General features: G+C 45.7%; 1 protein-coding gene across 16 annotated transcripts in view; it reads right to left on the reverse strand.

The window, feature by feature from the left end:
• Positions 1-25,281, reverse strand: part of MYCBP2 (MYC binding protein 2) — a 705,517-nt gene that overhangs the window by 287,907 nt on the left and 392,329 nt on the right. For all 16 annotated transcript variants that reach the window (XM_063952980.1, XM_063952968.1, XM_063952974.1 and 13 more), the window contains 7 exons: positions 22,480-22,658; positions 15,607-15,749; positions 12,189-12,289; positions 11,506-11,721; positions 5,289-5,511; positions 4,546-4,664; positions 3,366-3,453 (listed from right to left, as the gene is read on the reverse strand). In XM_063952980.1, the coding sequence (XP_063809050.1) occupies positions 3,366-3,453; positions 4,546-4,664; positions 5,289-5,511; positions 11,506-11,721; positions 12,189-12,289; positions 15,607-15,749; positions 22,480-22,658 (1,069 nt within the window). The remainder of the gene's footprint in view (positions 1-3,365; positions 3,454-4,545; positions 4,665-5,288; positions 5,512-11,505; positions 11,722-12,188; positions 12,290-15,606; positions 15,750-22,479; positions 22,659-25,281) is intronic.

Raw genomic sequence — 25,281 nt, forward strand, 5'->3', positions numbered from 1 at the left:
TAACACATTTTTTATTGCCGGGATCATGTAACGGATGTTCCTAGTGGATTGTGTATATGTCTCAACCTCGTCGACACTGGAGTCAGACTCCGTGTCGACATCTGTGTCTGCCATCTGAGGGAGCGGGCGTTTTTGAGCCCCTGATGGCCTTTGAGACGCCTGGGCAGGCGCGGGCTGAGAAGCCGGCTGTCCCATAGCTGTTACGTCATTCAGCCTTTTATGTAAGGAGTTGACACTGTCGGTTAATACCTTCCACCTATCCATCCACTCTGGTGTCGGCCCACAGGGGGCGACATCCCATTTATCGGCATCTGCTCCGCCTCCACATAAGCCTCCTCATCAAACATGTTGACACAGCCGTACCGACATACCGCAAACACACAGGGAATGCTCTGACTGAGGACAGGACCCCACACAGCCCTTTGGGGAGACAGAGAGAGAGTATGCCAGCACACACCAGAGCGCTATATAATGTAGGGATAAACACTATCACTGAGTGAATTTTCCCCAATAGCTGCTTGTATAAACAATATTGCGCCTAAATTTAGTGCCCCCCCTCTCTTTTTAACCCTTTGAGCCTGAAAACTACAGGGGAGAGCCTGGAGAGCTGTCTTCCAGCTACACTGTGAAGAGAAAATGGCGCCAGTGTGCCGAGGGAGATAGCTCCGCCCCTTTTTCGCTGACTTTTCTCCCGCTTTTTTATGGATTCTGGCAGGGGTAATTATCACATATATAGCCTCTGGGGCTATATATTGCGATTATTTTGCCAGCCAAGGTGTTTTTATTGCTGCTCAGGGCGCCCCCCCCCCCCCAGCGCCCTGCACCCTCAGTGACCGGAGTGTGAAGTGTGTATGAGGAGCAATGGCGCACAGCTGCAGTGCTGTGCGCTACCTTGGTGAAGACTGAAGTCTTCTGCCGCCGATTTTCCAGACCATCTTTATGCTTCTGGCTCTGTAAGGGGGACGGCGGCGCGGCTCCGGGAACGAACACCAAGGACGGGTCCTGCGGTCGATCCCTCTGGAGCTAATGGTGTCCAGTAGCCTAAGAAGCCCAAGCTAGCTGCAAGCAGGTAGGTTCGCTTCTTCTCCCCTTAGTCCCTCGTTGCAGTGAGCCTGTTGCCAGCAGGTCTCACTGTAAAATAAAAAACCTAACATATACTTTCTTTCTAGGAGCTCAGGAGAGCCCCTAGTGTGCATCCAGCTCGGCCGGGCACAGAAATCTAACTGAGGTTTGGAGGAGGGGCATAGAGGGAGGAGCCAGTGCACACCAGATAGTACCTAATCTTTCTTTTGGAGAGCCCAGTCTCCTGCGGAGCCCGTCTATTCCCCATGGTCCTTACGGAGTTCCCAGCATCCACTAGGACGTCAGAGAAATATATTTTATAATTTTTATGTGATTGTATAATATATTAATTGTTTGGTTTGAATATGTGGGATATATTTCCTGCAAATTGTTGATTGAAATATATTTGGCTGGTCATATATGGAGAAATGTTTATGCATATACACCTGTAGCACACCTGTTCCTTATAATGAATAGGAACATGCGATTGGAGGAGACTCTGTTTAAATAAGGGTGCCAAATACAGGTGGTGATCTTCTGAGGAAACCGTTACAATTTCACAACGGAGAAACGCGTTAAGAGTGTCTTGCTCTTGTGCTTTGAAATCCATATGGGACTGTGATACAGACCTCATTGTTGCAGGATCTGTGAACTGGCCATTTCTGACAACCACCGATACTGTCCGTCCGTACTCCGGAGGTTAGAAGCGTTACGACCCCAGCAGGTTAAAAGTCCAGCGGTACGTCAATCTACATCTTCCCACCGACTGCAGCCATACGGGCTCCGGCTGAGAGAAGTTGGATGCATGCAAAGGGGGAGGCTCAGCGGTACGTAACCGTGGCTGGGAGCCGTATCGCGATCTGTGTCATCTGACCCTGGCGAGGGGCGAGCCAGACGCCAAACACCTGAGCAATCGGCAGCGGGATGCCACGGCTGTGAGTGGCTATCAGGCAGCGGGGAAAGTGTAACCCGGGCCACAGCGAGGTGAGAAACAGTGTTTTAAACGAATAGCAGATTTTATTCCTGCAATATACGCTATAACACTTGTGTCAGTGGATGGAAGGATATCCTATGTGCATCAACACTATCCTGCATATGTGAAAGATTTATCTCAAGTGGTCCTTCAGATTATTAAAGAAAGTACAATTAGTGCTGCAGCATTCATTCATTTCAAAGACCACAGTTCATTTAAACGAGTGGTTCTCTCGTGTGTGGGACAGTTGCCTACAATTCAACCACTTAAGTGGAAACAAAATCAATCTTGGAACTCGAGTTGATACTAAGTGGCAGCTGATACTAAATACAATTATATGGACTAAGGTGGTTTGGTATGGACTGATAATTAATCTGTAGCAGCACTATAGTGATAATTTTTTTTTTAGTGGTTCAATCAGCACTTTAGCAATATATGCATTTATTAATGTTAAACTACAGATTTTTTAGTATTTTAAAAGTGTAATAAAACCATATAAAACTTTATGCGCTCTCTTCTCTTATATGTATTATTTGTGTTTAATAATTGGTAATACTTCAGATTACCAAGTGGGAGCTGCTTTTAGTTTTGTTATGTTCTTGATGACTAGTAAAGTGTATTGAATAAGCATTTTGCGCCTGAATTAATATTCACACACAGAAGTAATTAGATCTTTAGGCTGAGCCTTGCGCCTGTGTGTGCATATAATTGTAGCCCTTATTAACTAGTGTGTAAAATGGAATAAAAAAGTGAAGTAAACCCCTCAAGTGAAGTACGTCTCCTACAGGATCACTATGCCAGCTCTGTAGGTGCATCATTACCAGCTTTTTAGAGAGGTGTAGGCTCTATTCATGCAAGGCGTCTCTCTCTGTGAAACCTGATGTATCTGCCACAAGGCTGTCCTGTGCTGAACACAGCATTCTGATCAGATTTTTATCAGACTTGTTTTTAAGTAAGCGGTTATTAAGTACCAGCCACAGTAACAGCAAGCTACCAACAGTAAGAAAAAGCCCAACCCAAACTTGCATATTCCACCCCCTCAGACAAGATGATAGAGTAAGTAAATCTTGCCACTGACTGTCACTCTACAGGCTGTATTTAAAAAATGACAGAAGTTGATGGGATCTTATCGCTCCAAGATTTGATTAAGCTCTCCTACAGCACTATGAGACTCATTGCCTGTCACATAAAGCAAAGTATGTTTGACGATAGAATTTCTATAATAACAGAATGACAAATGTTCAGAAGTAGAACTAATCAAGCACTGAAAAACACTCAAAATGTTACATATGCCTCTTATCAGATGAACTAGTAAGTCTGTTTATCTTACCAATGGGGAGAGCAAGATCTTTCTTCATTAAAGCAGCAGCACATATGCCTCCTAGGTTGGCCAACTCTTTTTCCAATTGAATAATCCCCTGAAATCAGAAAATCAATAATTTGACTCTTTTTCAGAAACATTGTGAAAAGTCTATGAAATATGTAGGGAGTCCTAGCACTTGGTGTAACGTCTAGAACACAGGTTCTCAAACTCGGTCTTCAGGACACTCCACCCCACACAGTGCATGTTTTGCAGGTCCCCTCACAGAATCGCAAGTGAAATAATTAGCTCCACCTGTGAAACCTTTTAAAATGTGTCAGTGAGTAATTAATACACCTGTGCACTTGCTGGGTTACCTGCAAAACATGCACTGTGTGGGGTCCTGAGGACCGAGTTTGAGAACCCCTTGTCTAGAATTTTGGCCTAAGCCTGCAAAAGCAATGTGACTTAAGAGTGGTCAACGGGTGCAGGTTTAATGTGTGAAATAAGGCATAGGGTTTCCTTGTACCATTATATAAAGCCTATTATCTATGCCCATACATACAAAAAGGCAGTGAAGACATGTTACAATACCATTAGAAATACTCTGCATTACTGATTATGGGGGGACTCAATTAGCCATGGTAAATTACCACAGCTAATTCTCCCGGGGAAGGGTAATTTAATTATCCCCTATCGCCGGTACTATCAAGGATACACACATGGACTGCTGGTTTTACTGATGAACTCTTAGAGGTCTATTCAATTAGTGTCGGAAAAATGTCACTTTCTGACTTTTTTTTAGATTGAATCTGGATTCGACCTGTTCAAGTACAGTGCCATTTTTCAGACTTGTCAGAAAACACGTGGATCGGTGGATTAGCCACGGATCCACGTGTTTTGTTGAATTTATGGGCGTTTCCGACAGGTATTTGGACCGTTTTCGACCACGTTTCGATTCGACGTTGAAAAAAGTTGGATAGGCATTGTCGAAAATGGGCAAATACCTGTCGGAAATGCCCGCAAATTGAATAGTGAAGTGCCGGATTCTTTGGAGAGGATCCAACATAATTGAATATACCCATTATACTGTATTATTCTATTAAGAGGACTTAGAAGAACAAAGTACTGACATGGTTATCATGCTACACACACTGTTACTTTATTAAAATAACGAAAAAAAAGATTTCACAAATGAACAGAAACAGACCTCATCAGTTCCTGGACTAAATTCATATCCAATTGCAAAACACTTGAAGCCATAGAAGCAGGCCTTCTCATCTTTAACATAGTCGGATGCAGTTTCAAGGGAGAACAAAGCCTCATTTCCTAAAGGAAAGGATTTATGCAACAGATTATTTTTTTAATTGGCAAATTCTGCATATTTCATGTCAAAACAAACCACCTTTCATACAAAGAAAACCCAAAGTTAACGCTTAAGCTGCAGTCACCACTTGGCACCTCAAACAGAAATCATTGAACCCAAGAAAGAGCATGGTAACATTAGGCTGAAACATTCTGTGTGAGCACTGGATAGACCATGAATAGTATACAGTACATGCTGCATGTACAATCAGTCCAGCATTTGCTCTAAAGCCCATATGCAAAAACCTGGGAAGTGCAACTCAGGCAATTTAGCACATAGATTTAAAGCAGAGTTAACTTAAAAAGGCAAAACCACTTTTAAATTATTGCCTCTTTAAATCTATGGGCTAAATCGTCCGAATCGCAGTTTCCTGCAACTAAACCGCTACTACATATGGGGCCAAATGTTTATTTGTATACAGTGACAGTGTTACTCCATAGAACGAATGCGAATTATACTGCATCACACAGGTCATTAATAACATACCACGGACTGAATAGTGCACAGGATGTTGAAAGGAAAGATTTGAACTTGACATAGTAAATGAATATGGAACACACACAGAAATAAATTGAACAAGGATTTACCTGGTAAAATTAAGACAGAAGTTGGCCAACCAGAAGAACCCGAAAATTTCTTAAGCTCAACCCAGGAATTAAGGCTTTCATGAACAAGAAGCTTTGGTCCAAAACCTGAGAGATGTGCATGTCGTCCGGGGATCATGAGGCGTAAAACATCCTCAGGCTGAGCTGTGCCACACTGTGGGTCAAACTCCACAGATATCCATTTAACACACTCAGGGAAGGAAACCTGAAAAGTCAGTGTCACATTAAACAAAGGAGTGTGACCCATCTGACACTATACTGTATAATAGCCTTTTTTGTTTCTTTAGTACATTTGGTGTGTTTTTTATTTTTTTTAACAATACAATCGTTGTAGCATGTGTCATTACTTAACTAAACAACAGTTATGAAGGAATCAAACCACAATTTGCAGGGCCTCTAACTGTATATAGCTGTGCAGGATATGTTGAAATATAAAATAAGATTTTAAACCTACCGGTAAATCTTTTTCTCCTAGTCCGTAGAGGATGCTGGGGACTCCGTAAGGACCATGGGGTACAGACGGGCTCCGTAGGAGACATGGGCACCACAAAGAACTCTAGATGGGCGTGCACTGGCTCCTCCCTCCATGCCCCTCCCCCAGACCTCAGATAGAGAAACTGTGCCCAGAGGAGACGGACAGTACGAGGAAAGGATTTTTGTTAATCTAAGGGCAAGATTCATACCAGCCCATACCATCCACACCGTATAACATGGAATATACGCAACCAGTTAACAGTATGAACAAAACAGCATCAGCCAAAGACTGATCTTAACTGTAACATAACCCTTATGTAAGCAATAACTATATACAAGCCTTGCAGTAATATGTCCGCACTGGGACGGGCGCCCAGCATCCTCTACGGACTAGGAGAAAAAGATTTACCGGTAGGTTTCAAATCTTATTTTCTCTTACGTCCTAGAGTATGCTGGGGACTCCGTAAGGACCATAGGGATTATACCAAAGCTCCAGACCGGGCGGGAGAGTGCGGATGACTCTGCAGCACCGATTGAGCAAACATGAGGTCCACCTCAGCCTCAGCCAAGGTATCAAACTTGTAGAATTTAGCAAAAGTGTTTGAACCCGACCAAATCGCTGCTCGGCAAAGCTGTAATGCCGAGACGCCTCGGGCTGCCGCCCAAGAATGGGCCTTTACCGAATTTGGTAACGGCAATCCAGCCGTAGAATGAGCCTGCTGAATCGTGTTACAGATCCAGCGAGCAATAGTCTGCTTAGAAGCAGGAGCGCCAACCTTGTTGGCTGCATACAGGACAAACAGTGCCTCTGTTTTCCTAACCCGAGCCGTCCTGGCTACATAAATTTTTAAGGCCCTGACTACATCAAGGGACTTGGAATCCTCCAAGTCCTTCGGAGCCACAGGAACCACAATAGGTTGGATCATATGAAACGATGAAACTACCTTAGGCAAAAATTGAGGACGAGTCCTTAATTCTGCTCTATCCACATGGAAAATCAGATAGGGGCTTTTGTGAGACAAAGCCGCCAATTCAGACACCCGCCTTGCAGATGCCAAGGCCAACAACATGACCACCTTCCAAGTGAGGAATTTTAATTCAACCGTTTGAAGAGGTTCAAACCAGTGAGATTTTAGGAACGTTAACGTCCCATGGTGCCACTGGAGGCACAAAAGGAGGCTGTATGTGCAGCACTCCCTTTACAAAAGTCTGGACTTCTGGGAGAGAAGCCAATTCCTTCTGAAAGAAAATTGATAGGGACGAAATCTGTACCTTAACGGGGCCTAATTTTAGGCCCATATCCACTCCTGTCTGTAGAAAGTGGAGAAAACGGCCCAGATAGAAAACTTAAGTAGGAGCATTCTTGGATTCACACCAAGATACATACTTTCTCCAGATACGGTGATAATGTTTCGCCGTCACCTCCTTTCTAGCCTTCATCAGAGTAGGGATGACTTCTTCCGGAATGCCTTTCCCAGCTAGGATTCGGTGTTCAACCGCCATGCCGTCAAACGTAACCGCGTTATGTCTTGGAACACGCAGGGTACCTGTTGCAACAGGTCCTCTCTGAGAGGAAGAGGCCACGGATCTTCTGTGAGCATCTCCTGGAGATCGGAATACCAGGCCCTTCGAGGCCAATCTGGAACAATGAGTATTGTCTGCACTCTTTTTCGACTTATGATTCTCAATATCTTTGAGATGAGTGGAAGAGGAGGGAACACATAGACCGACTGAAACACCCCCGGTGTCACCAGGGCGTCCTCTGCTACTGCCTGAGAGTCCCTTGACCTGGAACAATACCTTCGAAGCTTCTTGTTGAGGCGTGACGCCATCATGTCTATTTGAGGAAGTCCCCAATGACTTGTTATCTCTGCAAAAACTTCTTGATGAAGTCCCCACTCTCCTGGATGGAGATCGTGTCTGCTGAGGAAGTCTGTTTCCCAGTTGTCCACTCCCGGAATGAAGACTGCTGCCAAAGCGCTTATGTGATTTTCCGCCCAGCGCAGAATCCTGGTGGCTTCCACCATTGCCACTCTGCTCCTTGTTCCGCCTTGGCGGTTTACATGAGCCACGGCTGTGACGTTGTCCGATTGAATCAGAACCGGTAGGTCACGAAGAAGATTCTCCGCTTGACGTAGGCCGTTGTATATGGCCCTCAATTCCAGTACGTTGATGTGTAGACAAGCCTCCTGGCTTGACCATATCCCCTGAAAGTTTCTTCCTTGTGTGACTGCCCCCCATCCTCGGAGGGTCGCGTCCGTGGGCACCAGAACCCAGTCTTGAATGCCGAACCTGCGACCCTCTAGAAGGTGAGCACTCTGCAGCCACCACAGGAGAGACACCCTGGCCCTGGGGGACAGGCTTATTTTCTGATGAATTTGAAGATGGGACCCGGACCACTTGTCCAGAAGGTCCCACTGAAAAGTCCTCGCATGAAACCTGCCGAAGGGGATGGCCTCGTAGGTCGCCACCATTTTTCCCAGTACTCGAGTGCATTGATGGACTGACACTCTTTTCGGTTTTAACAGGTCTCTGACCATGTTATGGAGTTCCTGGGCTTTTTCCCTTGGGAGAAAAACCCTCTTTTGTTCCGTGTCCAGAATCATGCCTAAGAAAGATAGCCAAGTTGTTGGAACCAACTGTGACTTTGGTTGACTCAGAATCCAACCATGTTGCTGCAGCACTCTCAGGGAGAGCGCCACTCTTTTCAGCAACTGATCTCTCGATCTCGCCTTTATCAGGAGATCGTCCAAGTACGGGATAATTGTGACTCCCTACCGGCGCAGGAGCACCATCATTTCCGCCATTACCTTGGTGAAAATCCTCGGGGCCGTGGAAAGCCCAAACGGCAACGTCTGAAACTGGTAATGACAGTCCTGTACAGCGAATCTCAGGTACGCCTGATGAGGGGGATATATGGGGACATGAAGGTATGCGTCCTTTATGTCCAGTGACACCATAAATTCCCCCCCCTCCAGGCTGGAGATAACAGCCCGGAGCGATTCCATCCTGAATTTGAACTTTTTCAAGTACAGGTTTAGGGATTTTAAATTTAGAATGGGTCTGACCGAGCCATCCGGTTTCGGGACCACAAATAGGGTTGAATAGTACCCCTTCCCCTGTTGAACTAGGGTAACCTCGACAACCACTTGTTGTTGACACAGTTTTTGAATTGCAGCTAAAACTATCTCCCTCTCTGAGGGAGAAGCTGGTAGAGCCGATTTGAAAAACCGGCGAGGGGGCACGTCTTCGAATTCCAGCTTGTAACCCTGGGATACAATTTCCCTTGCCCAAGGATCCACATCTGACAGAACCCAGACGTGGCTGAAGAGTCGAAGACGTGCCCCCACCGGCGCAGACTCCCACAGTGGAGCCCCAGCGTCATGCGGTGGATTTAGTAGAAGCCGGGGAGGACTTCTGCTCCTGGGAACTAGCCGTAGCAGGCAGTTTTTCCCTCTTCCCTTACCTCTGGCGAGGAAGGAAGAGCCCCGACCTCTTCTGGACTTATGCGACCGAAAGGACTGCATCTGATATTGCGGCGTTTTCTTTTGCTGTGGGGAAACATAAGGTAAAAAAGTAGATTTACCTGCGATAGCTGTGGAAACCAGGTCCGCGAGACCTTCCCCAAATAAATCCTCACCCATGTAAGGTAAAACTTCCATATGCTTCTTTGCGTCGGCATCACCCGTCCATTGGCGGGTCCACAGGGCTCGCCTAGCAGAAATCGCCATGGCGTTGGCTCTCGAACCTGGCAGACCAACGTCTCTCTGAGCGTCTCTCTGAGCGTCTCTCATATATAAGACTGCGTCTTTAATGTGACTCAAGGTCAATAAAATGGTATCCCTATCCAGGGTATTAGTGTCAGCTGACAACGTATCCGTCCAAGCCGCAACAGCGATACAAACCCAAGCCGACACTATTGCCGGTCTGAGCAAGGCCCCCGTATGTGTATAAATAGATTTTAAGGTAGTTTCCTGTCTGCGATCAGCAGGATCCTTGAGGGCTGCCATGTCTCGGGATGGTAGCGCCACCTTTTTGGACAGGCGCGTTAACGCCTTGTCCACCCTGGGCAAGGATTCCCACCGTAACCTTTCCTGCGCAGGGAAAGACTACGCAATAAGAATTCTTATGGGAATCTGCAGTTTCTTGTCTGGAGTTTCCCAAGCCTTTTCAAATAACGCGTTCAGCTCATGAGATGGGGGAAAGGTTACCTCAGGTTTCTTTTCCTTAAACATGTGTACCCTCTTGTCGGGGACAGAGGGGTCCTCTGTGATATGTAAAACATCCTTTATTGCAATAATCATATAATGGCCACCCTTGGGTGTAACCTCGCATCATCGTAGTCGACACTGGAGTCACAATCCGTGTCGGTATCAGTGTCTGCTACTTGGGACAGGGGACGTTTCTGAGACCCTGAAGGGCCCTGTGACACAGCCAAAGCCATGGATTGACTCCCTGTTATATCCCTGGACTCTGCTTTGTCCAACCTCTGATGTAATAAAGACACATTTGCATTTAAAACATTCAGCATATCCAACCAATCAGGTGTCGGCGTTGCCGACGGAGACACCACAATCCTCTGCTCCACCTCCTCCTTAGATGAGCCTTTCCGCTTCAGACATGCCGACACACGCGTACCGACACCCCCACACACTCAGGGATATATCTATATGGAGACAATTCCCCCAATAAAGCCCTTTGGAGAGACAGAGAGAGAGTATGCCAGCACACACCCAGCGCCAACTGACACTGGAAACAAAAGTCCCAGACAATACAGCGCTTTTATATATAATATATAAATATACACTCACTGCACCAATTAAAAGTGCCCCCCCCCCCCCTCTTTTTTGCCCTCTGTCACCGTGTTCAGCAGGGGAGAGTCCGGGGAGCCAGCTTCTCTGCAGTGTGCTGTGGAGAAAATGGCGCTGGTTAGTGCTGGAGGATCAAGCTCCGCCCCCTCAGCGGCGGGCTTCGGTCCCGCTCAAATTTGCTATACTGGCGGGGGATTATAGAATATACTGCCTCCGCAGCCTATATACATATTAGCCAGTCCCTAGAGGTTTATTATTGCTGCCCAGGGCGTCCCCTCTGCGCCCTGCACCCTTCAGTGTCCGCTGTGTGTGATGTGTGTGGGAGCAATGGCGCGCAGCGTTACCGCTGCTCGTTACCTCAGAGAAGATCTGAAGTCTTCTGCCGCCTTTGAAGTCTTATTTCTTCTTATACTCACCCGGCTTCTATCTTCCGGCTCTGTGAGGAGGACGGCAGCGCGGCTCCGGGGACGAACGGCGAGGGTGAGACCTGCGTTCCGACCCTCTGGAGCTAATGGTGTCCAGTAGCCTAAGAAGCAGAGCCCATCATTTAACTAGGTCTGCTTCTCTCTCCTCAGTCCCACGATGCAGGGAGCCTGTTGCCAGCAGTGCTCCCTGAAAATAAAAAACCTAACAAAATTATTTTTTCAGAGAAACTCAGGAGAGCTCCCCTGTAGTGCACCCAGTCTCCTCTGGGCACAGGATCTCACTGAGGTCTGGGGGAGGGGCATGGAGGGAGGAGCCAGTGCACGCCCATCTAGAGTTCTATGTGGTGCCCATGTCTCCTGCGGTGCCCGTCTGTACCCCAGGGTCCTTACGGAGTCCCCAGCATCCTCTAGGATGTAAGAGAAATAAAAGGAAACCTTTTTATTGTGTTTAAATAGACACACACATTAAAACAGGATAAATAGCCATACCTTATACTGCATCACACTGGCTGGTTTGTAAGGGTGCTCACTTTCAGACACGGCATAGTGATTGGAGGTAGTACATGCAGAAAGCTGCTCCGGTTGATTCCCTGTCGTGCTGTCGGTGGACTGATTTGGGTTGAAGAGAGGAGGGGCATATTTCTGGTTCAAAATAGCAACTGAAGGAAGTATTTGTTGAACAAGACCAAAAACTTCAACAGCCGCCTATAAGTAAAGTTAAAGCATAATGTGACTTACTCGTACTAACCAGCAACTGGAAATTCAGATAACGGGCAACAAACTCTGCAACAGTAAAATGAAAATGTTGGTTCTAAATTCTTTTAGATTTAGTTTACAACCAGTAATACAGTTTAAACAAATCACCACATACGTACCTACTTTATAGGGTGATGTTCAGGGATGTGGCGCCACAAATTGCATTATCGCTACCCCTCTCTGGGACACGTGCAAATTGTTGCATGATGATGCAGTAGACTATGATGCAATTCATAACATCATCAACCCACCCTCCACACACAATTCATTGAAAAAAAATGATGGGATGCAGGAGGGATGTCCAATTTCAGGACTCTCACAGAATTTACAGGAGAGTAGACAACTAAATACCTATAAGCAGCATTTCTTAAGAAAAAAAGAAAAGAAACATTGACATAAGTAAGACCTGTCCTTACCTTTGGAATGGCAGCTGCTACTGGTCCAATGTAAGCTATCAGAAGGGGAAGCAGCATAGAAAATAGACTGGAAGAACTAAGCAGCTCTGGAATGTCATCAGCTATCAAGATGGGAAAAAAGCAACAAGATAATCCAATTAAATCAATTCAGAAAGGATGTATACTGTTTAACGTTCAGACAAGCTGTTGAAACTATAGTTTGAGGAGAATTTGTTATATAGCAGTCTCAACTGTACTTCTTATCAAACACCAGCACCAAGATAAAAAAAAAAAAAAACTCCTAAACCACAGAAGTATCATTCCAGACTAAGGGGTATACTCAATTGAAGTCGAAACTGCCGTCTTGTTTCCGACAATCTCAATACGACTTTAAAAAAAGTCAGATGGAGATGAGGGTGCTGAGAGCAGCGGAGTGACGGGGGAGAGCAGCAGCTACAACAGCGTAGCCAGAGGATGGGGCACCACCGCCGCTCACGGCAGCATCCTCCCGGCTCAAGCAAGTGAGGTCCTGCTTGCTGGAGCCGGGTGGACGCTGCTGTAAGGTCTGTCTCAGTGACACTTGTGGAAGACCGACGTTTGTTTAAATGCATGCAGTGCAGCATAGCCGGAGGATGGGGTACCACTTGGTCTCACTTGCGGGAGCCGGGTGGATGCTGCTGTGAGGTCTGGCAGTGGTGCCCCATCCCCAGGCTACGCTGCTGTAGCGCTGCTCACCCCTGTCTCCCCACACCTTCATCTCAATCCGACTTTTTTCTAAGTCGGATTGAGAGTATCACTGAATAGGTCCTCACGGATCCATTCCGACAAGTTCATGTCGGAATGGATCCGACTTGAATTGAATATACCCCTAATACTAATAGAATAAAAAAATTGCGATTTTTATACTACTTACATTAAATGCTTATCTCGTGTCCAATGGGGTACACGGGAACACTGAGTATATGAGGTGCAGTACAGGTGCTTTGAGAAAGAGAGAAAGAAGAGAACAATGTTCCTACTAGAAGAGGGAACTACTGCTGTCAAAAGCAGAGATCACAATGTCCTGATTAAGATGGAACTTGGAAACCTCCTTGGGTTAAAAAGAAGTCTTAGTCCACAGAACAGCCCAGTCTTATAAAATAAAACTCTCCTAAGCTGTTCAGCGAAAGGTTGTCTTCAAGTTAAAGAACTTAACTCCATCAAACCTAGTGGTTCAAATGGAGACAGAAGTAAGGCTGCCAGCATCACACTGAGATGACAAGGTGCCACTTGGGGGATATATACAGGCTGCACATACATTACTCCCTTTAAGAAGTTCTGCACTTGCAATATAAAGTAGCTGTGTCAAGCCTCAGTCCAGATACTATTGCAAGAAGTAAATGGGCCAAGTTAAAAAGATGTACGTACAGATACTGTGATAATTCCTGAGAGAAAATGGCTTCGATCAGGGTCGAAATTATGTTGTCTGGACAGCTCATAGCTCTAAGGTTCATTGTTTAAAAGCCATGCTGTTAAATCCAGCAGAGTTACAAACTTTAATTATAAAAAAGGTACCTGACAGTAGGTATGGTCTTTGGAGGTAGACAGACCCTTCTCTGACAACTTGAAAATATCAGTGTACTATGACCTTCTCCGTCAAACATTCCAAAGTCTGTCTCGTTTCCAAAACATGCAGAGAGCACTGAGACCGAAATCCTAGCCCCAACCAGTCTCGCATTGTCGACAACGTTCCACAAACATTTGGAGGCCTCATAGATCCACTCTTTTTCTTCTTGGCTTTTGCGCCACTGACTCGCACATAATTGGATTGACCACTAATACCCCTTTCACACCAGAAATGCAGGACAAAACCCGGGAATTCTGCCACGGGCTCATGCAGGGACATTCCCGGGTTGGCACCATTCACACCAGCATTTTTTGCCGAGACATCCCAGGTCTGCACCTTTCATACTGAACCCGGGATGGCCCTGCATTTTCTGAAAATGGCCATCTCAGAAAAACCACAAGACCAGGAAGTGCCCTGAATAGCCAATCAGCATCATCAGAGGCAACCCGGGAAGGTGGGACATGTCCCTGCACCATTCACACTGTCCAGGGTCCAGGGACGATCCCGGAACCAACCCTGGTCGATTGCAGGGCTGAAATGCAGGGACACAAATCCCGGGTTTTTGTCCCTGTACCCTTTCATACCAAGAAATTTCCCGGTTTGATGCGCGTTCATGTGTTTTAACCCGGGAAATTTATGGCTGTGTGAAAGGGGTATTAGAGATTCTCAATTTAAAGCAACATTACCAGTGAAGTGAAAAAGGGACTGGTGCATGCAGTGGACTTGAAATACACAATAATGCTTGTTATGAGCGTCACCTAAAAGGACAACAAATTAGCAGAAGAAGCGAAGGAAATGGACTGTTTCTTCTTCCTCTTAAACAACAAACTGTCAGGAAAATCAGATAGTCCTCTGTCCTGAATAATCAAAGGCTGCCGGAAGGTTTGTAGCAAATTCTCTACTTCATGCTGGAACTCTCTTGAGGGCATGAATAAAAATCAGGGTCAGAGATTTAAGTCACTTTGCCTTCCTCCCAGGAGGAAACTACATTATGATCCTTTCCATAACTGAAGAACTGTCTGGAGCGAACGCCTGAGCAGTTCAGACATGATGGATTCCATAATACATCCAAGGAAGGGAAAAGTTGGTCTCATAAGCCTCAAAACCCAGACAGCTCGTCCGGTGTAGTAGGACAAAGGTCTTAGCAGTACGAGAATCCCACCAACAAGGTGGTGCTGGATAGGGGATAGCACTTACCCACGTGGGCCCAGAACCACCATGGCTTGCTCAGCCTCTTATGGCAGTGCCCTATCCTCAGCTGAATCCAGGCATCCAACAGGCAAACACTAAAATCAATGCCACGTTCTAATGAGCACTAAGGAAAACGGAAATCCTGGAAACATCTAGGGCAGTGGTTCCCAAACTGGGTGCCGTTTTTGGTGGTCCAGGAATAAATCAAATTATTCATGGTCCATGTGATAAGCAAAAACAGAGCTTGTGGCTGCAAATCATAAAAAATGTGGACAAAAAGAACCGCAACCCTTTCCACCACCACATAGCTCAACCTAAGGATAACACATAAGCACAATTTACTTAATTTAATGCTTGCAGAATTTCTCAATAAACTTTTGTCCGAGTGGTGCCGTGAAAAAATGCTGATAAACTAAGGAGCCGTGATACAAAAAAGTTTGGGAACTACTGGCCTAGGGTATAAAGGGGGAGGAGTTTGAACTTTTAAAAGAAGAAATTCCCAACCATATGTACTATACAGTACCTCTATAACCAGTGTTCCAGTGTAGGTATGGATGAAAGAGAAAATACCCTTAGAGAACTTTAAACCATGCTCCATACAAGCCACTGTCTAGACTGTCAGAAACATTAGGAAAGTCTTACCATCGACAGCTAGGGCTCTGTGCAGTAGGTCCTTGGCAGCTTTGGTTACAGCATTTACCACAGAAAGAGCTCTGCTGCAATTTTTGTCTTCTTCATTGGCTTTACTCAAGAGTTGTGACTGAAGGTCTCCATCGTACTCACTCCTACAAAAACCAGAAAATAATTATATGGTGTGTGTGTATCTATCTATCTATCTATCACACACATACATGCACGCACACATACACACACACACCCACCCACCCACATACATACATACATACATACATACATACATACATACATACATACATACATACATACATATATATATATAGCTGTCACTTCCACACACAGCCAAAATCATCCAGGAGGTATATACTATTTATGGGTTAACATCCGCATCTGAAATAGTGTTGATTACAAGATTTTGATACCATATCCAGGTAGTTTACCAAATTCATCGGCACATGGTTGTCAACATCCCAAAGGGAACCTTAATTAAATAATAGCCCTCACAAGGGGCCGTATTAAGGATTAATTACCACCTTTAAGGCAGTTGGTATAAGTATCAACACACCACCATGATTCCTAAAAGGAACCATTAAAGCCCCCATTAGGAGCTCGATAAAGAGATTTAATTGTTCTCACATTTAAGATTCTGGTTCCCCATACCCAAACCTATTTGAAGACAACTAAGCCTGTTTTTTTTTTTTTGGTTACCCCTGATGAAGTCGATAAGTTGAAACGCGTTGGTTTGTCAGTCAGAAGATTCCAACCTAGCTTGTGAAGATACTCCTTCTTGAGTTTGCACCTTATAAGAGGTGAGGGAGTATCCTATAACAAATGCATTGGTTGCATTTTATTGATCTTTTAAGATTTCTGTAAATTATTACATGCTGAACTATATGCAATATTTAATTTGTTCTATTGTGTACTATTAAAATAAGAATTTACTTACCGATAATTCTATTTCTCGTAGTCCGTAGTGGATGCTGGGGACTCCGTCAGGACCATGGGGGAATAGCGGCTCCGCAGGAGACAGGGCACAAAAATAAAGCTTTAGGATTAGGTGGTGTGTACTGGCTCCTCCCCCTATGACCCTCCTCCAAGCCTCAGTTAGGATACTGTGCCCGGACGAGCGTACACAATAAGGAAGGATATTGAATCCCGGGTAAGACTCATACCAGCCACACCAATCACACCGTATAACTTGTGATCTGAACCCAGTTAACAGTATGACAAACGTAGGAGCCTCTGAACAGACGGCTCACAACAATAACAACCCGAATTTGTTTGTAACAATAACTATGTACAAGTATTGCAGACAATCCGCACTTGGGATGGGCGCCCAGCATCCACTACGGACTACGAGAAATAGAATTATCGGTAAGTAAATTCTTATTTTCTCTAACGTCCTAAGTGGATGCTGGGGACTCCGTCAGGACCATGGGGATTATACCAAAGCTCCCAAACGGGCGGGAGAGTGCGGATGACTCTGCAGCACCGAATGAGAGAACTCAAGGTCCTCCTCAGCCAGGGTATCAAATTTGTAGAATTTTGCAAAAGTGTTTTCCCCTGACCAAGTAGCAGCTCGGCAGAGTTGTAATGCCGAGACCCCCCGGGCAGCCGCCCAGGATGAGCCCACTTTCCTTGTGGAATGGGCCTTGACAGATTTAGGTTGTGGCAAGCCTGCCACAGAATGTGCAAGTTGAATTGTGCTACAAATCCAACGAGCAATCGTCTGCTTAGAAGCAGGAGCACCCATCTTGTTGGGTGCATACAATATAAACAGCGAGTCAGACTTTCTGACTCCCGCCGTCCTTGAAATATATATTTTCAATGCCCGGACCACGTCCAACAACTTGGAATCTTCCAAATCGTTAGTAGCCGCAGGCACCACAATAGGCTGGTTCAGGTGAAACGCTGACACCACCTTAGGCAGAAAATGAGGACGTGTCCGCAGTTCTGCCCTGTCCGTATGGAAAATCAGATATGGGCTCTTATATGATAAAGCCGCCAATTCTGATACTCTCCTGGCTGAAGCCAGGGCCAGTAGCATGGTTACTTTCCATGTAAGATACTTCAACTCCACCGATTTGAGCGGCTCAAACCAATGGGATTTGAGAAAATCCAAGACTACATTAAGATCCCACGGTGCCACTGGGGGTACAACCGGGGGCTGTATATGTAGTACTCCTTTTACAAAAGTCTGGACTTCAGGAACTGAAGCCAATTCTTTCTGGAAGAAAATCGACAGGGCCGAAATTTGAACCTTAATGGACCCCAATTTGAGGCCCATAGACAATCCTGTTTGCAGGAAATGTAGGAATCGACCCAGTTGAAATTCCTCCGTGGGGGCCTTCCTGGCCTCACACCACGCAACATATTTTTTCCAAATGCGGTGATAATGTTGTGCAGTCACCTCCTTCCTGGCTTTTACCAGTGTAGGAATGACCTCTTCCGGAATGCCTTTTTCCCTTAGAATTCGGCGTTCAACCGCCATGCCGTCAAACGCAGCCGCGGTAAGTCTTGGAATAGACACGGTCCCTGCTGAAGCAGGTCCGGTCTTAGAGGTAGAGGCCACGGATCCTCCGTGAGCATCTCTTGAAGTTCCGGGTACCAAGTTCTTCTTGGCCAATCCGGAGCCACTAGTATCGTTCTTACTCCCTTTTGCCGTATAATTCTCAGTACCTTTGGTATGAGAGGCAGAGGAGGGAACACATACACTGACTGGAACACCCACGGTGTTACCAGAGCGTCCACAGCTATTGCCTGAGGGTCTCTTGACCTGGCGCAATACCTGTCCAGTTTTTTGTTGAGGCGGGACGCCATCATATCCACCATTGGTTTTTCCCAACGGTTCACAATCATGTGGAAGACTTCTGGATGAAGTCCCCACTCTCCCGGGTGTAGATCGTGTCTGCTGAGGAAGTCTGCTTCCCAGTTGTCCACTCCCGGAATGAATACTGCTGACAGTGCTATCACATGATCTTCCGCCCAGCGAAGAATCCTTGCAGCTTCTGCCATTGCTGTCCTGATCTTGTGCCGCCCTGTCTGTTTACGTGGGCGACTGCCGTGATGTTGTCCGACTGGATCAACACCGGCTGACCCTGAAGCAGGGGTTTTGCCAGACTTAGAGCATTGTAAATCGCTCTTAGCTCCAGTATATTTATGTGAAGAGACATCTCCAGGCTTGACCATACTCCCTGGAAGTTTCTTCCCTGTGTGACCGCTCCCCAGCCTCTCAGACTGGCATCCGTGGTCACCAGGACCCAGTCCTGTATGCCGAATCTGCGGCCCTCTAACAGATGAGCACTCTGCAACCACCACAGAAGAGACACCCTTGTCCGTGGCGATAAGGTTATCCGCTGATGCATCTGCAGATGCGATCCGGACCATTTGTCCAGCAGATCCCACTGAAAAGTTCGTGCGTGGAATCTGCCGAATGGAATCGCTTCGTAAGAAGCCACCATCTTTCCCAGGACTCTTGTGCATTGATGCACAGACACTTTCCCTGGTTTTAGGAGGTTCCTGACAAGTTCGGATAACTCCCTGGCTTTCTCCTCCGGAAGAAACACCTTTTTCTGAACCGTGTCCAGAATCATTCCCAGGAACAGCAGACGTGTCGTCGGGGTCAACTGAGATTTTGGAAAATTCAGAATCCACCCGTGTTGTCGCAGCACTAGTTGGGTTAGTGCTACTCCGTCCTCCAGCTGTTCTCTGGACCTTGCCCTTATCAGGAGATCGTCCAAGTAAGGGATAATTAATACGCCTCTTCTTCGCAGAAGAATCATCATTTCGGCCATTACCTTGGTAAAGACCCGAGGTGCCGTGGACAATCCAAACGGCAGCGTCTGAAACTGATAATGACAGTTTTGCACCACGAACCTGAGGTACCCTTGATGTGAAGGGCAAATTGGGACATGTAGGTAAGCATCCTTTATGTCCAGGGACACCATAAAGTCCCCTTCTTCCAGATTCGCTATCACTGCTCTGAGTGACTCCATCTTGAACTTGAATTTTTGTATGTACAGGTTCAAAGATTTCAGATTTAGAATAGGTCTTACCGAGCCGTCCGGCTTCGGTACCACAAATAGCGTGGAGTAATACCCCTTTCCCTGTTGTAGGAGGGGTACCTTGACTATCACCTGCTGAGAAAACAGCTTGTGAATGGCTTCCAATACCGTCGGCCCTGTCTGAGGGAGACGTTGGCAAAGCAGACTTTAGGAACCGGCGAGGGGGAGACTTCTCGAATTCCAACCTGTAACCCTGAGATACTACCTGCAGAATCCAGGGGTCCACCTGTGAGCAAGCCCACTGTGCGCTGAAATTCTTGAGTCGACCCCCCACCGCTCCTGAGTCCGCTTGTAAGGCCCCAGCGTCATGCTGAGGGCTTTGCAGAACCCTGGGAGGGCTTCTGTTCCTGGGCAGGGGCTGCTTGCTGCCCTCTCTTACCCCTTCCTCTGCCCCGAGGCAGATATGACTGTCCTTTTGTCCGCTTGTTCTTATAGGACCGAAAGGACTGCGGCTGAAAAGACGGTGTCTTTTTCTGTTGGGAGGGGGTCTGAGGTAAAAAGGTGGATTTTCCGGCAGTTGCCGTGGCCACCAGATCCGATAGACCGACGCCAAATAATTCCTCCCCTTTATACGGCAATACTTCCATATGTCGTTTGGAATCCGCATCACCTGACCACTGTCGCGTCCATAAACTCCTTCTGGCAGATATGGACATCGCATTTACTCTCGATGCCAGAGTGCAAATATCTCTCTGAGCATCTCGCATATAAAGGAAAGCATCCTTTAATTGCTCTATAGTCCATAAAATACTGTCCCTATCCAGGGTATCAATATTTTCAGTCAGGGAATCCAACCAGACGACCCCAGCACTGCACATCCAGGCTGAGGCGATGGCTGGTCGCAGTATAACACCAGTATGTGTGTATATACTTTTTAGGGTAGTTTCCATTCTCCTATCAGCTGGATCCCTGAGGGCGGCCGTATCAGGAGACGGTAACGCCACTTGTTTTGATAAGCGTGTGAGAGACTTATCCACCCTAGGGGGTGTTTCCCAGCGCGCCCTAACCTCTGGCGGGAAAGGGTATAATGCTAATAACTTTTTTGAAATTAGCATTTTTCTATCTGGGTTAACCCACGCTTCATCACATACATCATTTAATTCCTCTGATTCAGGAAAAACTACAGGTAGTTTTTTCACCCCCCACATAATACCCCTTTTTGTGGTACTTGCAGTATCAGAGATATGCAAAGCCTCCTTCATTGCCGTGATCATATAACGTGTGGCCCTACTTGAAAATACGTTTGTTTCATCACCGTCGACACTAGATTCAGTGTCTGTGTCGACCGACTGAGGTAAAGGGCGCTTTACAGCCCCTGACGGTGTCTGAGACGCCTGGGCAGGTACTAACTGGTTTGCCGGCCGTCTCATGTCGTCAACTGATTTTTGTAATGTGCTGACATTATCACGTAATTCCATAAACAAAGCCATCCATTCCGGTGTCGACTCCCTGGGGGGTGACATCACCATTATCGGCAATTGCTCTGCCTCCACACCAACATCGTCCTCATACATGTCGACACACACGTACCAACACACAGCAGACACACAGGGAATGCTCTTATCGAAGACAGGACCCCACTAGCCCTTTGGGGAGACAGAGGGAGAGTTTGCCAGCACACACCCAAGCGCTATAATATATATGGGAACAACCTTATATAAGTGTTGTTCTTTATAGCAGCTTAAATATATCAAAATATCGCCAAAAAAATGCCCCCCTCTCTGTTTTACCCTGTTTCTGTAGTGCAGTGCAGGGGAGAGTCCTGGGAGCCTTCCTCACAGCGGAGCTGAGCAGGAAAATGGCGCTGTGTGCTGAGGAGAATAAGCTCCGCCCCCTATTTCGGCGGGCTTTTCTCCCGTAGTTTTAGATAACTGGCATGGGTTAAATACATACATATAGCCTCAATGGCTATATGTGATGTATTCTTTTGCCATAAAGGTATTAAATATTGCTGCCCAGGGCGCCCCCAGCAGCGCCCTGCACCCTCCGTGACCGCTTGGTGTGAAGTGTGTGACAACAATGGCGCACAGCTGCAGTGCTGTGCGCTACCTTCATGAAGACTGAAGAGCCTTCTGCCGCCTGTTTACGGACATTCAATCTTCAGCATCTGTAAGGGGGGTCGGCGGCGCGGCTCCGGGACGAACCCCAGGGTGAGACCTGTGTTCCGACTCCCTCTGGAGCTAATGGTGTCCAGTAGCCTAAGAATCCAATCCATCCTGCACGCAGGTGAGTTGAAATTCTCTCCCCTAAGTCCCTCGATGCAGTGAGCCTGTTGCCAGCAGGACTCACTGAAAATAAAAAACCTAAAAACTTTTTCTAAGCAGCTCTTTAGGAGAGCCACCTAGATTGCACCCTGCTCGGACGGGCACAAAAACCTAACTGAGGCTTGGAGGAGGGTCATAGGGGGAGGAGCCAGTACACACCACCTAATCCTAAAGCTTTATTTTTGTGCCCTGTCTCCTGCGGAGCCGCTATTCCCCCATGGTCCTGACGGAGTCCCTAGCATCCACTTAGGACGTTAGAGAAAATAACTTTTTATTAATTGGCCTTGGGCCTCTTGTTTGGGTGATTATCTGGTGAGGGGTGCCTGTTACAGGTCCCCAGATACAAACATTCTCCAATATACAACTCATGCTCATGAAAATAACGCTGGAAGATTTTTGTGTAAACACACCTTACGTAGCGCACTTGGGAAATTGTATATATATATATATATATATATATATATATATATACACACACACACATATATACAGTACATCAATTATGATGTGAGAGAGGAAGATTTTTTTATTTTATTTTGTTTTTAACGAACCTGTAATATAATACTTGTGGAATTTGCCCTCTGGTTTGATTTGTACCGTTACTACTTAAACTGCAGGAACTGAATGTGAAGGTCACACCATCGGGGCACTGAACAGTGGTTATTCCTCCATCCCCATTAGCTGTGCGGCTCCCATAATTTCTCAGGCGCACTGCATATTTCATGTTCTCCTGCAAAATACAGAAAGAGATGCAAAGTTAACTCTTTTTTTTTTTTTCATTCAACATGCAGTAAACTAAAACCTTATAATCAAATAAGTACAGCATTTATCTCTGCATTTATGGAATCACTGAATCTGATAAATAGTAATTCTTGCGACACATGCTAGTGTTAGAAATATTGCATTTGTACATAATTAAATTACAGAATTATTGAAGACACATTTATATATGGTTAAATTCACTTATGTTTTCCCATAGAAATGGGAATTAGGATTGTATAGACGCTGGGACGGTAATGTTAATAGGATACTGCCCTAAGAATGTCATTTAGATTTTATTAATGTATAGAAGGGACTGATGTGCCTGAAACAAGAATATTACCCAGTCTCTTTGAATGTTCCCGTTCTGTTAGTTATCCGTAAAGATTCTACATGTGATAACAATTCCGCATTTATATAATAGATATATGGATATCTGACAACGTGACTAAAATTAAGTGTGTTCTGATGCCGAAATGAGGTGTGGCTATGCTCTTTATAAAATACAGTGCCTGATGAGGTTCCCTCGGGAGGTTTATGTGCCTTTATATCTATTCTCGTTGCCATAACATGGAGATTATTCTCTAATAGATTTGACCAGATGTATTTAGCTCTATTGATTCAAACCATGTAGTACATATTGTCTAAGGTCTCAGTTTGCACAGAGCGCAGAAGATGCATATTAATAGTGATACACCTCTTAAACTGCATACTAATAGAGGTGCAGGAAGGGCTGACGGCATGCTGCATCAGATTGTTGGGAAGATGTAGCTTATAAAGTGATAAAGTGAAGAGAGATATAGAACCAGCTAATCAGGTCCAACCTGCCATGTTAGAGGCTGTGTTTGAAAAATGACAGTTAAGAGCCGACTATGGAGGATATTTAAATATCAGGAAAATGTGATATATATATCTTCTGGAGATGGAGATAAGTTTGTTTTAAAAAATAAAATAAATACATTTAAAAAAAAAAAAAAAGAGAGATACATATTTCTCCTCCAGAGGCAGTTGAGGTAGCACTCCAAAATTCAAATAGGGAAGTCCCACCAATTAATTGCCAGTGAGTCCCAGACAGCAATGTTTGGCAGAGTTTTGGGTGGCAGATGGTGTGGCTCCCCTACCTGCATTTTGGAGTGCGATGCAACTGCCTCTGGAGAAGAGATATTTATCTTTTTTTTAAAAAATTTTTAAAGAAACTTATCTCTATATCCAGAAAATATAAATATCCCATTATCCTGAATTTTTTTTTATTTTTTATTCTGTTTATTAAATGTCCCCCTTTATCGCTCTCCACTTCATCACTCTCCAAGGTTTCTGCCCCTCTTTATGCTGTGGAAACCTGTAGGAACGGTCTAAATACAAACTACAATAGGTAGATAGACATCAATTGGATAAAACACATTAGTTCACACACTAAAAAGAGGATTTTGGTACTTACCGATAAATCCATTTCTCTGAATCCTCTAGGGGACACTGGAGTTCCTTAGACATTAGGGGTGTGAAGCTTGCAACCGGAGGTGTGGCACAATCTAAAATTAGTATTGTCTGCACACCTGGCTCCTCCCCCTTCACATCCCTCCTCCCTCAGTTTTGAAAATTTGACTGAGAGAATAGGACATGATACTATAGCACCTGGCGAGGAACCGAACCGTACAACATATTAAAACAGCATCCAAGAAACAGTTTAAACCGAAAAACTAACACCGTTTGTACGAACTGTTATAACAAGAACCATAAACACAGCAGGTCGACAGCACCGAGGCGGGCGTCCAGTGTCCCCCTAGAGGATTCAGAGAAATGGATTTATCGGTAAGTACCAAAATCCTCTTTTCTCTTTCATCCACTAGGGGACACTGGAGTTCCTTAGACATTAGGGGACGTCCCAAAGTTATCCCCTAGGGAGGGAGTGCTGTCTGTTGCCTGTAAAACCCAACGTCCGAACTTAGAATCCTCGGACGCAAAGGTATCAAACTTGTAAAATTTCGCGGACGTGTGGACTGAGGACCACGTCGCCGCTCTGCAAAGTTGAGTCGTGGAAACACCTCTGGCAGCCGCCCAGGAGGCACCCACCGACCGGGTAGTATGAGCACCCGTGTACCGGAACCTGTTTATCACAGGAAACATAAGCTTGCTGAATGGCAAGACTAATCCATCTAGACAGAGACTGCTCAGAAGCCGGCCAACCCTTCTATGGCCCATCATCAAAGACAAACAAATGGTCGGACCTCCTGAAGGACGACGTAACGTGTACGTACACCCGCAACATCCAAGGACACGTCCCCATCTGCGAGACACTAGAAAGATGGAACCAGAATTGGCTGGTTTACATGAAACCCCAAAACAACCTTAGGAAAGAAATCCGCTCTTGTACGGAGTTCCGCCCGATCCTCAAGAAAAATTAGAAAAGGACTCTTACACGATAAGGCTCCTAACTCAGGAAACCCGCCTAGCCGAAGCCAAGGCTAGCAACAACGTTACCCTCCAAGAGAGATATTTCAGGTCTGTTCTCAGTAACGGTTCAAAGAGTGGCGATTTAAAAAAATCTAACACCAAATATAAATTCCATGGAGCATTGGGATGATGAAAAGGGGGCT

The sequence above is a fragment of the Pseudophryne corroboree genome, chromosome 2, assembly GCF_028390025.1.
Source record: "Pseudophryne corroboree isolate aPseCor3 chromosome 2, aPseCor3.hap2, whole genome shotgun sequence".
Classification (NCBI taxonomy): domain Eukaryota; kingdom Metazoa; phylum Chordata; class Amphibia; order Anura; family Myobatrachidae; genus Pseudophryne; species Pseudophryne corroboree.